This window comes from Camarhynchus parvulus, chromosome 2, assembly GCF_901933205.1.
Source record: "Camarhynchus parvulus chromosome 2, STF_HiC, whole genome shotgun sequence".
NCBI lineage: Eukaryota > Metazoa > Chordata > Aves > Passeriformes > Thraupidae > Camarhynchus > Camarhynchus parvulus.
Window position 1 is genome coordinate 10,877,696 of NC_044572.1, and position 13,777 is coordinate 10,891,472.

General features: G+C 44.3%; 1 protein-coding gene across 2 annotated transcripts; it reads right to left on the bottom strand.

The window, feature by feature from the left end:
* Positions 1–2,170: 2,170 nt before the first annotated feature.
* On the bottom strand, positions 2,171–7,352 carry IDI1 (isopentenyl-diphosphate delta isomerase 1). 2 transcript variants are annotated; one of them, XM_030943994.1, is made up of 5 exons: positions 7,256–7,352; positions 6,110–6,270; positions 5,050–5,142; positions 3,661–3,791; positions 2,171–3,110 (listed from the first exon to the last, which is right to left on the bottom strand). In XM_030943994.1, exons 1-5 carry the CDS (start codon positions 7,348–7,350, stop codon positions 2,793–2,795), a joined length of 798 nt encoding a protein of 265 aa, XP_030799854.1. In that variant the 5' UTR covers positions 7,351–7,352; the 3' UTR covers positions 2,171–2,792. The 2 variants fall into 2 exon arrangements, with proteins under 2 accessions (XP_030799854.1, XP_030799852.1); XM_030943992.1 differs by having other exon boundaries at positions 6,110–6,273; positions 7,256–7,350.
* Between the last annotated feature and the right edge of the window lie 6,425 nt (positions 7,353–13,777).

Consider the following 13,777-nt stretch of genomic DNA (forward strand, 5'->3'; position numbering starts at 1 on the left):
TTTCTAGTCCTGTCATCTTTTTTGGTAATACTTGGTGTTTAAGTGTGTGGTTTATGTTAGTGGTTAAGATACTTCAGGTTCAGTATTTTGATATCTTGATGTTGTAATTCCAAGAAATACCATGAGAGAAATTTGCCAATTCTAGTGGCAGAAACCATTTATAAACAGATATAAAAAATAATTTCTTCCATATTCTTATTCCTGACTTTCATGTATCAGTGAAGTATTTATATTTCTATACAAACCTAATTTAAAATGAGGTTGAGTCTAGAAATGTGAACGCTTTGTTGAACTACCATTAATAAAAAAAGCCTGGGTTCAGTAAGGTTTGGATTGCTGCATGCAGGTCATCCTTTGTGATGAGTTTATGTTGCTGGTGAAGGCTGAAAAAGGTGGGGAAGTAACAGGAAAGCATCAAGAACAACAAAGTTTGTGTTTGTGCACTGAAGCACAGGAGCAATGCTGCTGCTTCACTGAGATACAGGGTGACTGGAGGAGAAGCTGCAGTTCTAGTACTGACCTGCCACCTGTAATGGGAAGGTTACACACTACAACCTTGCATATTTCAGATTAATATTAATATTTCAGATACGTAGAGAATGAGGATCAGACTGAAATTTTGTGCCAAGCACATGCTACTGTCATCCTTGGCTTAGCAAGTCATTTTCTCTTCAGGACCTGATAGACAAAATTCTGTATCTGCTCAAGGCAAAATATATTGTCAAATGTGAAATATTTTCTTTTTGTCCCTACCTGGTCAATGATTACATAGAGGTTTGTAAAATTATGCATGATAAATGTGTTGCTTGAACAGTACATTTCAAATCCATGTTAAAAATTAACACATGCCCCCAAAAAAAGAAGGGGGAAGAAGCCTCAAATCACTACTTTTTGAAATACAGCCAGTGACTGTTCAGATGTCAGCTTTTGTAGCATGTGTAAATTGATAGAGCTTCTCTCATCTACTTTGTGTAATAAATTCAGAATTAAAGCATACTGTAAAGCTGCAAAGAAGACCAATGCCAAGAAAGACTGAGGGACTTTGAGGAACTGTGTTAAGCAAAACTTTTCTTTCAGCTTTTGTATGCACAGGGCTTCTACTTCAGGATCTGTGTTTTGCCAACTTTTGCTGAAATAGAAATAGAAAAGCTGAAATAGAAAAACGAAACTTTTTTCCATAGATCTGTGCCCTGCTGCCCTGCCCACATCATGCTGCTTCAGTGGTGTTTAATGGGCAGGGTGCTGCTTAGAGTGTGGCAATAAGATTATTCTCCATGTTGCTTCACATCTGGAAAGAAAACAGCAGTCCAAGGGTTTAGGCAAGGTGTTTTAATTATAAAGTTAGATTTAAAAAGTATTTGAGAACTTCTCCAATGCCTACAGCTGGGTGTCATAGCTGATTGCCCTGAATTCAAGAGAGCTGCTACATCACATCACTGTTCCCTCACCTGATATAATTTGCTTTGAAACTGCATCAGTTCTGGCCAATACACAACAAACTTGTCTCTAAAATTTTGAACCACTTTGGTACATGGAAGCTTCAGTGCTGCAGTCAGAACAGGGATGAGAAAGAGAAACCTTGAGATGAGAAAGAGAAACCTTGACCACAAAAAAAGTTAATTTTAGCCCAAATCCAGACACAGAATCATTACAACCATGTTTACTTTTAATGATAAGTTGGATGACATCTATTTCATCAGGCTCTGGGAGAACTTAAAAACTAGTTTGAGCAGTGTGCTAACAGAAGAAATCACACTTTTTTGAGGACCCTCCGTCCCCCCCAGTCTACCATTAAAGTACCATTGGGTATTTGTCTTACTGAAAAAGCCTCCTAAGTTACTAGCAATTGATTAACTACAAGATCAAAAAGGATTAGCTCTGGTACTCTTACAATTTCTAATTAACTGACATCAAGACCCAGTGTAAGCCCACAAATTTTAAGTCTTGAATTGTGGGGTTCAGGTGGTTTGAATTGTCTGGGAATGACTATTCCAGGAAAAGAAAATCCCTTGTATCAAGATGCCTTGTTTTCTGCAAAACAGAGAAGAGCACATCCTGTCTCTAAAGACAGGCTACTGACAGTAGACAGGTACCACTTACATTTGCTGTAATTAACATTTTTTTTTTAATTTGAGATGTTCAGTACTTAACCATCAACTAAATAGAAAAACCTGGTGGGGGAAAAAGCCCCAAACAGTGTTTATTATCTAAAGCTTTAACACATCTGTCAGCACTTCAAAGTCAAAGTTACTCCACACAGGCAATCCAATTACTTAAGCTTTTATGAGTTTGGTTAATTGTAGAGTACAGTAGCTGAAGAGATTTGCTTTCTGCAATTAAAAATAATCCTGATTACTTTGAATTGCTTTTTTCTTTTGGCAGTTGGTCTCAACATCACAGCAGAGCCTACAGTCATGTGCAGTCATTTAATGTGTGGTTGAGTTCAATGGGAACACCCCAGCCCTCCTCTCTGAGCTGGGCAGGAAGTGCCTGGCTCCCTCCCAGGTGTGCAGGGCACACACGGGCTGAGGATCTTTCACCAGGCAATGGAGGAGGAAGAACCCAGGGGTGCTACTGTTACCCATTTTACATGAGATCTTAACAGGCCCAAGAGAACCAAGGATGAGGGGGAAGAGGTGACAAAGACAGAAGAAAAAACATTGGCTATGACAACATCTGTATAAATTACACATGCTCCATGTGGAGCAATTCTCTGCACATACATCATGATTTATCAGTGTTAATGAGAGAACACATCACTGCTAGCCTTCAGCACCTTTTATCCCAGCTATTCACATTCGGTGTATTTTTTCATGTTCAACAAATTTGTTCAAGTTATTCAAGTTATCCCACCACTTAAAAAGAAAGGTCTCTGCTATCAGCTTGAACCATGGAGTAATCTTGACTTCATTCCTGGCAGCTTTGTCCAGGAGCTGTTTCAGTTCTTTCTGTGTCACGTAGCAGTAGCTTTGGATCTCGTTGGGGTCAGGATTCAGTGTCACATCCTTCTGCACAAATAAGATATAGTCTATCTCATGTTCTCCCCAGATGCCATCAGACTTGGCCTTGTAGTGAATTCGAGTCAGGTAGGAGATGTCTTCTGGAGGTACCTACAGAAAAACGCTCGTCAGAAGTGCTGCCAGACCAGGAGAACTGCGATGCTGGGCATTGCAGTACAATTTATCAGCTATTATCCTCTTCCTTAGAAATTATTTGTTCCCAAGTGTACAACTGCAATGCACTTTTCCACAAAGAATTACTAGAAAAAAAAAACTTAAAACAGTTTGATAGCATGAATTGCACAGCATTTCTCTAGTCAGACTCACCCTGTAATGCTGGGAGTGTATTTCTCTTATATGGTATGTTTTAAATAATGTTTACTAGACTTTACTGCACACTCACTGAGCACTGATGAACACAAACACTTGCACATACCCCTCATCCCCAAGGAAAAGAGTTGACAATCACCTGAAGCCAAGGTCAGAACCATGTACTGACAGACCAAGTGTAACCCTGCCCTCCAGGGATCTCTGGAAATTCACTCAGTTCTCTGCATCTCCAAAGTTCATTTTTAGGTTTGAGGCTGACTCTGCCTGCCAGACACAGTCTGTGAGCTGGCAAATGCTGCCAAGAATTCCTGTTTCTCTCTCCTTTCTTTACCTGCTCCATGGGAATTCCCAGCTCTGCTTTCAGCCGTCTCTGTGCTGCTCTCCGAACACCAATGGCATCATTTTCTTCCAGTTCTTGTGGATGGCTCAGAGGGTGACTGCAACAAGTGTTGGTAAAACAATCTGCAACAAGTTCAATCAGTTCAGTTTTGATACATATAAGGCCCTGGGAAAAAACCCAAAAACCCACAACACCAAAATCCCCCAAAGACAAAGACCAGTTATTCAACACATCCCAGCTTCATTTCTCTTTTGCAGACAAGGGTCACAGAAAGAGGATATTGACACCTCTTGTTTTCCTTTACATATTTTGCACTGGGATTTGCCTCTGCCAAGCACTACTTTGCAGGCTACTGTTTGATACACATGAGGACAGGCATTCTTATCCCCAACCCATCTACTTAGAGAGCCAGTCTGTAAAGACCTTGTTTATCTCTCAAATGCTAATTAAAATTACTTCTGGGAGTTCATATTTTACAGAATAATGAAAATATTCCCAGAGCTTCAAGAACAGCTGGCAGTAAGTAGAATTAAATACAAAGTTTATATCTGCGTTTAAAGGACAAACAATCTATACTCTGTTTTTAATTTTTTCCTTCTCTGCTAACCAGTCAAAATGCCCAAACATGGTTTGTAGATATTGTAACGCTATTTTAGATGCTTTTGAGCTTGACTTTTATAGACAAAATGTTGAAACAAGATCTAAAGTAAAGATTCCCTTGGAAAAAAGAAAAAGGTCTTCCTTCCTCAAGTTGGAAACACTTGATTTTGTTTTCCACTGAAAATTCTGCAACAGACAGCTTCATGCTCCCTCCAGCACGCCTCATGTAAGCTGTTTCTATTTTATTTCCCTCCTTATTTTTACGCCTATTTGCATTTGACAGTTCAGGAGTGTTCAAAGTCATGCACTGCATGGTTTGGCCACACTTTTGCCTCACTTCTGGCAGAGTTAAACAAGTGTTTGTTAAGACAATCCAGACAAAGGTCCACAGATGTCCCAGGCACCATGGCTCTGCTGCACATCAGCTTTTACCAGTGCACTGGGACACTCTCCACAGACACCAGAGCCATTTCTTCAACTCCAATAAATGTCTTGCAGCAGAAGGGGTAAACACCACACCCTCTGCCCTTGCACCAACAGGACCAAACATGGCAGGGACAACCATTTCCCAAGAATATATATAACAATACACAAGCATTCCCCTTATCTTACTTCACCCACAAGGTAATTTGAACTCTCAAAAGTATTGGAAGAATGTCCTCTCCAAAGTAGTAAATTCTAAAACCTCAGAATGAGTTCACTGCAGGATTGGATTGATGTATTTTTTTAAAGTATTGATCAAAAAAAAAAATTATATAAATACAGTGTTTCAGTACTAACCTGGAAATGTAATTTTTGCATTTGACCTCTGCTGCAGCAGCAGTTTATTTTCTGTATTAAATAAGAAAACACTGAAAGCTCGGTGCAGTAAACCTAAAAATTAAAAAAAAAAAAAAAACAACAAAACGAGATATTTAATGCAAGAGAAAAAAAACATATGAAGACAGTTAAGGGCTTATAATGGCCTCATTTTTACATAATCCAATTTTAAATTAATATATGTTAAAAAACAGGGATTTGATCAATAACTCAAGAGCTATTATTCAGGTTTCTAAGTCAGCTCATGCAAAACATGAAATTAGAAGAGTTCCTAGAACAAAAATGCAACAGAGGAGTTCTTCTAAACTCAGTCAGTTTACCATTCTCAATGTGCACATTTGGGCAAGCTTCCAAGGAGAGCTTGGCACCCATAAATTTACAATCAAAAAGAGATGACTCAAAAATTCTTAAAAAACTGAATTTCAAGACCCTTCGAGAATTGCAAAAGCAGAACAAAAATAGGCTCCAATAAAAACAGTATAATTGCTGTTTTCTTCAGGAAGATGCTTTCCCTAAGTACAAAGAAAGAGGTCACACACTACCATGAGAGACTGTTGAATCTGACCAACCCAAAATCAGTTAAACCCTTTCCTATTAGCAGTGTTTGAAGAAGAACTCTGGGTGAACTACTTTAAAATGAAATCCTTTTCTACCTGAAAAGAACTCAGCAAAGAAGCAAACAGCATTCTTTAGGAAAAGCTACACAGAACTAGGTATACATAACAGGCAAAATACTACTTTATCTTCCAAATGTGAATTAAAAATATTTATCAAGCTTCTATAGGCAATCACACATTTCTCTCCTTTACAAATGCCTCTAATTGAGTGTTCCTCCATTCTGCAGAATTTTAACATTAAATATTTTATGCTGAGGAGGAGGGGCCTAAGGGGAGGTACTTACTCTGGTTTGATCCAACACTCACCTGATCACCCGAGATCAAGGCTTTAATTTTATTATGACTATGCTTCTGAAAATATTTAATCAACTTAATGGTTCAATTAGGACATAAGCAAGCCATACCTTTGTCAATGTTTTCATTCAAGTGACAGTTTTTCTTGGTCTCTGCTCCAATCTTATTGTCATTTTCATCGATAAGGATGCACATCTCTGCCAAGAGCTGCACCTGCTGCTCATCCAGGTGATCTGTGTTTACTTCAGGCATCCTGACAGTAGCACACGTTCTACTGAAGACAGAAAATGAAGAGTCATTCACTAAAATACAACATCCATAAGGTTCTGGGCAGAGTGGGAGAAATAACCTAATGGCTTGTTTCTCTGACATGGTGTACATTGCATACCAATTTTATTCTGAGAGGGTTTATATGCTTTTAACTTCCTGAAATTTCTTATCCACAATACAAACCACATAGCAACACTTTGCAGGTGCTTGAAACATTTTTATTTCTCAGGAAAGCCTTGCAGCAGCTGCTGCAGGACAGCCATGCTGAGCATAACATTTTTATGGGCTGTCAGTGGCAGGAATTCCAGTTCCAAAGTTCAAGCTGTGCACCAGCTGCTTTATAACGCCAGGCATCCTGTGCACGAGGATTTCTCCTCTCCACAGTCTTTAAAGGCTGGGGAACAGGGTTCCAACCCCAGGCACCTGCAAAGCAACGCCTGCCCTGCCCGAGCCTCTGCTGCTGCCGGCAGCCCCGAGAATCCCAGAGCGGGTCAGGCTGGAAGGAACCACAGGGGCCACCTGGGACCTCCCTGCTCTGCCTGGCTCATCCCGGAGCACACGGATTGCATTCAGCTCTGGAGCATCCCCGGGGCAGGGGCTCACACCGACCCTGTTCCACTGCACCTACACGGGAAAGGAATTCCTTCCTCACGCTCAGGTGCGAACTCCTGTGCATCTGCCCCTTGCCTTACTGCTCAGCAATGAGGACCATCCCCTTGGCACCCTCCCACGGATATTTATAGATATTAACGATGCCTGCGCTGTCTCTCCTCAAGGCTGAACAGACCCAGCTCCCTCAGCCAGGAGATGCGCCCGTCCCTTCATGGCCTTCGCTGCCTTCCGACAGACCCCCTCCGGGAGCTCCACGTCTCTCGGGTACGGAGGAGTCCAGACCCGGACACAGAGTTCTGGACGCTCCTCGGCACAGGGCTGAGGGCAGGGTGCCGCCCTGGGCCCGCCCGGCAGCTCTCCCGTGCCCCGCTCACCTCGCAGTCCGTGCGCTCGGCCCCCGCCGCTCTCCCCTCACGCCGGGGCCGCTCCGAGGGGCCGCGCTCCCGGCCCGGAGCAGCGCGCGCCACATCGCTCGTCACACCCAGCCCGCCAATGGCGCCGCCGCCCGGCGCTGACGTCACCGCATCGCCCGATCGCCCCACTGCGGCGCGGGGGGCGGTGCCAGCAGTGACAGGTGGGGGAGGTGGAGGGCGCGGCCAATCGCGACACAGACCCCTAGCGGCGTTGGCCAATAGAGACAGGGAGCGGCGGCGAGCTGGCCAATGGGCGCGGGGCAGCGCGGTGGGCGGGGCGTGCGGCGGGGGCCGCAGCCGGTACGGGAGAGGGTCCGGGCCGGGCTGGGCTCCCTGAGCGGGGAGCGGCCTTTGGGTTCTGATGGGAGTCACAGAATCAATGCGGCTGCAAAGGGCCTCTGAGGTCATCGAGTCCAGCCTATGACCGGACTGTACCGTGCCAACCACTGAGTTCCGCATCCAGTCTTTGCTTAAACACCTCCAGGGACTGTGACTCCACCGCCTCCCTGGGCAGCCCATTCCAATGTCTAAAGCTTGAATATTTCTAACATTCCGAGCTGCTTATGGTCTTTTCACCCACCCATGAAAACGAAGGACTGTGCCCAAGTCCCGGCTCCTACAAATGTGCCGGTGTTTGTGGCGAGCAGTTCCAGCACCGAATTTCTGCTCGGATCTGGGAGTGCTCCAGGCGGCGGCCATAAGCCCGGGACTGCAGAGTACCGGGGCTTTTTGGCACATCTCCTCCTGGATGCTTTTCTTTGATCCGCAGTAGCATCCTTCGAGCTGAGGAGGTCCGGATGAATACCGGCTCTCTCCTGCGCTGAGCCGCAGCTGCTGGGAGGCGGCTCCTGGGCTGTCACTGTTGGGTTGGACGTGACATACACACGTGATCAGGGCTCAAGAAGGAAAAAGTTTTCTATTCTGAGCGTTCTCTAGCTTATATACTCTTAACAAAGCGTGATCTTAAGTCATTAGCTGTGGTGGTGTTCGCAGGGGTCCCAGGACGAGAGAAGAGATGAGAATCTTGACTGCATGTTTCAGAAGGCTGATTTGTTATTTTATGATATATATTAAATTAAAATAAAATGATATATTAAAACTACACTAAAAGAATAGAAAAAAGCATTTCATCAGAAGGCTAGCAAAGGAATGGAATGATAATAAAATCTTGGGACTCCTCACAGCCTTGACACAGGTGGCTGTCATTGGTCATCAAGTAAAAACAATTTCACATGCTGGGTAAACAACTCTCCAAATCACATTCCAAAGCAGCAAAAATGGAGAAGTTGAAGCTTCTCAGCTTCTCAGGAGAAAAAATCCTAATGAAAGGATTTTTCATGAAATATGTCTGCGACAGTTAACTACATCACAATAACTTATTATATTCATTGGTGCAAAGCAATTAACATTAATATAATTGGCAAAAGTTTTACAGAAATTTAATAAGGCAGGTATACACATCTACTTATGCACGTAGTCTAGCTTACAAAAATTTTCATGTATCTTTTCTAATCTGTTTCTATGCTGATGGCCTTGTCTTCTTTGCTATGGATACACTCAAAAATCATCAATTGTTATTTCTTCTGCTAACTCAGCTTTGCTTGCAGGCCAGCTGTCAAACCCCTCCATACCATGCTAGCCAAGCTCTGGAACTGCCCAACTCTGTGAGCTCTTGAGGGCAGAGAAAGCAACAAACAAACATCCTGGGCAGCAGTGGAGCACAGGCAGCATGTCAAGGTGAACTGGTCAGATAGGGGAGTTTAGATATGCACAGATAACAAATTAGAAAAACTTCCATACCAGCCTCTAGAAACTTCAGCCCACCATGCCTAAATACCTTCTCAGCAAGACTTTTGCTGGCTCATTGCTCGTCCAGATTTGGGGTTATGACTGGATGCCATAAAAAGCCTAGAAATAACATTTAACATGCTACATATCCTTTTAACTACATAAAACATAACATTATCTACTAATGTTAATATTGTGTTATTCATTAATAAACTACAAATTTAATGTTATCACAGGACTGTTGATAATAAATATGTACTCTTGGAAAGGACAGAAATGTACATAGATTGCTTTTTATTGAGTTTACTTTTCCTTACTTTACAGATTACTTATTGCTGAGTCACTGGCACAAAAGAACAGTAATTGGAGACTGAGATATACTGGTATATCTTCACAGATATACTGAGAACATCCTTCACCACATGAATCACTTGCTTGTTTCATTGTTCCAGATAAAAAAAAAAACAAACAACAAAACTGTAATTTTTTCTTCTATCATTTTCCTAAAGTAACAAAACAAACTACACAGATCTATCAAAAAAACCCAAACTACTGAGATGGACATAGAAACCAGCATTTCATATGATGCCAACAGAGCTAACAAGCAGCTCTCCTGCGAGTGAAGCTCTCAGAATAGAATCTCCTCCCCTGGGAGGCAGAGATGTGTCTGTGCCTGGGGCACAGCTGGCATGGGACATTGGCAGGTGTACACACTGACCTTCAGGCTGCACAGCAGAGGGAAACCAGGAAAAATGTGTTTATGGATGATAGAGAAAAGAGGCTTTTCTTCCTAGCAATAACTACTGAAAATTTCTATACAGGCACTTCAGAACGTGACAGTCAGAAAACAATTACAGCTCCTGTCTTGCACAGACAAACAAAGCACTTCACCTGAGTCAATGCTGGTGAGCAGCAAGAAGTGGTAACAAGTCCTGGTGGATAATGAGAGGCAAAGAAGCAGGGGCAAAGGATGACAGAGACAAAACAAACCATTTTCACAAAACAAACAAGGGAGAGACTTCCCAAGCCCTTAACCAGATGCCAGGTTTTATGTCCCCTGTATCATCTTTCCTTTTGCTCCCCTCCAGACTTGGTCTTTACCTTCAAAGCTCTGTGCTGAATATAAATCATGCTAACTTTTGTAATGGTATGCACTTCACTGTAACCTCAGAACTTCTACTCCACCCTGCATAAACAGAATGCCTGAAGTGACATACAAATGCTTTTGAGACTTAATTTTTGCATCTCCTGAAGTCCCCTGACTGTTTTCAAACACTCAGCTAACAAGGGAAAGACAGTTTCCTGGAACAAGTGGAAAGTCTTTCATTGACCTGAAAATCCAACCAGTTGTAAACCCCTGACATAGTTTTGGTGCCTACTAAGAGAAAGGGAAGTGCAATCCCCACCAAGCTGAAGAAAACCTTTCAATTCTCCAGCAAGTTAAACAAGATGATCACAAGCTACAAGATGAAATACATGCTGAACAAACCTGGGATTTGACCTCAGACTAGAATGCATAAACTCCCGAAAAATGCTTGTCCTCAGTTTTCAGATTTGCCAAGGAAAATTAATGGGCTTCTTTCCCCCCCTTCACATCCAAACTTGTTCTTTTTCACCTTCCTGTTAACTTGCTCTGATGTTTAAGACTTCCACTTCACCTTTCTCAGCTACAGAGCTATCCTTGTTCCTGATCTCCCTAGAGAATTTCTCTTGTGAGTCCTTTCCTGCCTGGAGCCATAGCTCTTCAGAAAATATTTGTCTAAATGACCCACTCATGTGCTTAGTGAGTAACAACCTGGGTTTTATCTGAAATGAGAGGTAAATTCTTCCCAGTCTTAACTAATCTCCTGTTCCCTTGACTCTTCTTAAAAGGCCTCTTTCAGGGAAGTGGGTTGGCTTCAGCTCGCTTCAGAGAAGACAGATGTCTTTGTAGTAAGAATGTAATACATATATGCTAAATATCTAAGTAGGATGTTGTATTTGCATTTGTTCTGCTATCTCAAGCTGATGGAAAGAGTGCTGTGATGGATGGCTTCCAAATGTTTTTATACAGCATAAGGTGAATGAATAATGGTATAGGAAACCACTCTTCTAGGAAGGAGTTAGAAGGTTTCCTATATGAATCAAGAAATAACCCTTGATTCCTTTTCTCTCTTAAATTTTTTTGGTTGGTTGGTTTGGTTTTGTTTTTATTTCTTTTGGTTCGAGCTCTGGACAGAAGGCTTTGCCTTTTCCTGCTACATTTACAGGTTTGAAAAATGCTAATTTGGGAGGTTCAGCTATTGCTCTGTCATGTTGCTGATTTCCCAAGGCTCCTATCTTCTCTTTTCTAGTCCAGCCATGGGTGCAGCAGTAGATTTGTCCAGGACAACCTAACTTTTTCCATTCTATTTACTGTATTCTTATTGAAAAAACCTATTGAAAAGGTGCTGACTAGGACTTCCCTGTTTCTCTAGGCTCCTGTATTGCTATTTATGTCTCTTGTTTTGTATCAGGTAGTTTGTGAAAAGCAGTCTTTTGTTCTGTACTTGCTCCTATGCGTTACACAGCGCCTGCTACTCTTGCAGTGCCCTGACAAAACCAAACCAGCAGCAGAGCTAGAGTGACAACAGGCCACTTGTCATTCTCTTCTCATGAAAAAACAACTGCATCCATACAAGGCCTGTTCATTTTCAGGTGAGGCACCCTGTAGCAAGGAAAAAGTTCTTTAAGCCCATCTTTCCTCATTTCAGTATTTTGCATTTCTTCAGGTAAATAAATTGTCTGTAATGTAGCCTGCTCCTGGGGAGTGTGGTGCTCTAGAGGAGAAAAAAGCTGCCAGGTGTTCTCCCCAGGAAATTTCTAATGTGGATCTTTGTACTCGTGCTGGACATTTTTTTCCTTCATACATATAGCTAAAATTGTTACAGTACAGTACAGTTATATTAGTGTAAAGTAATTTTGGTAGGGATTATGAGGCTTAAAAATGTCTAGTTAGAAACTGAACAGCTGAGAACTTGAATTGTCACTTGGCTAAGATGGCTGAGCCACCCACAACTGCACCAACTCTAAAGAGAATTCAAAGCATCGAACTGGGGCATTTGGTCAGGTTGTGTTCAGCTTCCTCCTAGGCACCTCTGTTCCATCTCTTGTCCCTCTCCTTTTGCCTGGGCAGTCTCCTTGCTTTTCCATTCCTTGAAGCCATTTAGCTATTTAGTTTACTCCCTTTTAGTGGCTTTGAAGGAGGGAATAGGCAAAAATTACAGGATGTTCTCAACCAGTTAGGCTGGTGATTTTGGAGAATGACCTCCAGTAATGAGAAATATGCTAGTAAATAGGTAAACCACTATTTTTTGTTGCTGTTTAATACAGCTTTAAGACATGACTGCACAGGAGTGAGTAGAAAGGAAAAAAAGACAAATGAGAACTTCAGGCAGATTTGTAGTTGGGAAGCACATTAAAAGAAAATGTAATATTTCCAGCTCTCACTGGCACATGTTCTTCTGGCCTTTTTACAGACCTCTTCTAAGGCAGTTAAGATAATCTGCTGGAAGAGAGAAAATAATTAGGCGAAGGCCTCTTTTGACTTTCACTATCTGCTACAATGAATAAGAATTTTAGGTGGAGGTTTATTCCAAGTGCTAATCAGCAGAGGAATTAATCACATTTCAATTACGCCTTGTAGGCTTCAGAGTGAACAGCCTGCTTGCAGAACGTCGTGGTTAGCTTTGATGCGCTGCCCCTGTCACTCCGTCTGCAGACACAGTGGAAAAACTCCACATTCAGTATCTCCCGGCCCTTCTGTATTAAAAAAAAAAGGAATTCCAGCAAAGTTTCATCTCCCTTGTCAGTCCGCCTGATGCAGTGTTACTGGAGGTAACTGACTAACCAAAGCAGCGGCAGCAGTTTCAATTCGGTAACAGTAACGGTGAGGGAGCACAGCGTTACCCCGGGGGCCGCGCTCAGCACGGCACACACCCCGCTGTTTAACCTCCGGCACGGCGGGATCCGGGCAGCAGCGGGGCCGGGGAGTGCGGGGGTGCCGGGGCAACTCCTGCCCGGCCCGGCCCTGCCGAGCCCGCGGGGCTCTCCCTGCAGCCGGGGCACTGCCGAGCCCCCAGGCATTGCCGTGCGGGACGCTCTCCCTGTTCCCGAGCCCCCGGGTAGTATCGGGCGGGAGGCTCTCCCTGAGGCCGGGGCGTTCCGAGCCCCCGGGCAGTACCGGGCGGGAGGCTCTCCCTGAGGCCGGGGCACTGCCAAGCCCGCGGGGCTCTCCCTGAAGCCGGGGCGTTCCCGGGCCCGCGGGCAGTACCGGGCGGGAGACTCTCCCTGTTCCCGAGCCCGCGGGCAGTACCGGGCGGGAGGCTCTCCCTGTTCCCGAGCCCGCGGGCAGTGCCGGGCGGGAGGCTCTCCCTGTTCCCGGGCCCGCGGGCAGTACCGGGCGGGAGGCTCTCCCTGTTCCCGAGCCCGCAGGCTCTCCCTGTTCCCCTCCCGCAGTGCCGGGCAGGAGGCTCTCCCTGAGGCCGGGGCGTTCCCGAGCCCGCGGGCAGTGCCGGGCGGGAGGCTCTCCCTGTTCCCGAGCCCGCAGGCTCTCCCTGTTCCCCCCCGCAGTGCGGGGGAGGCTCTCCCTGAGGCCGGGTTCCCGAGCCCGCGGGGTGGGGAGGCTCTCCTGTCGAGCCCGTCTGTCGGTGGGGCGGGCGGGGTTCCCGAGCCCGC

Excerpts from the sequence above, each read along its gene's own strand:
- IDI1 (XM_030943992.1), bottom strand. The coding sequence starts at position 7,350 with ATGTGGCGCGCGCTGCTCCGGGCCGGGAGCGCGGCCCCTCGGAGCGGC. Across the intron at positions 5,143-6,109 it reads GAATGAAAACATTGACAAAG|GTTTACTGCACCGAGCTTTC; the intron begins GTATGGCTTGCT and ends TTTAATTTTTAG. Across the intron at positions 3,111-3,660 it reads TGGGAATTCCCATGGAGCAG|GTACCTCCAGAAGACATCTC; the intron begins GTAAAGAAAGGA and ends GTTTTTCTGTAG.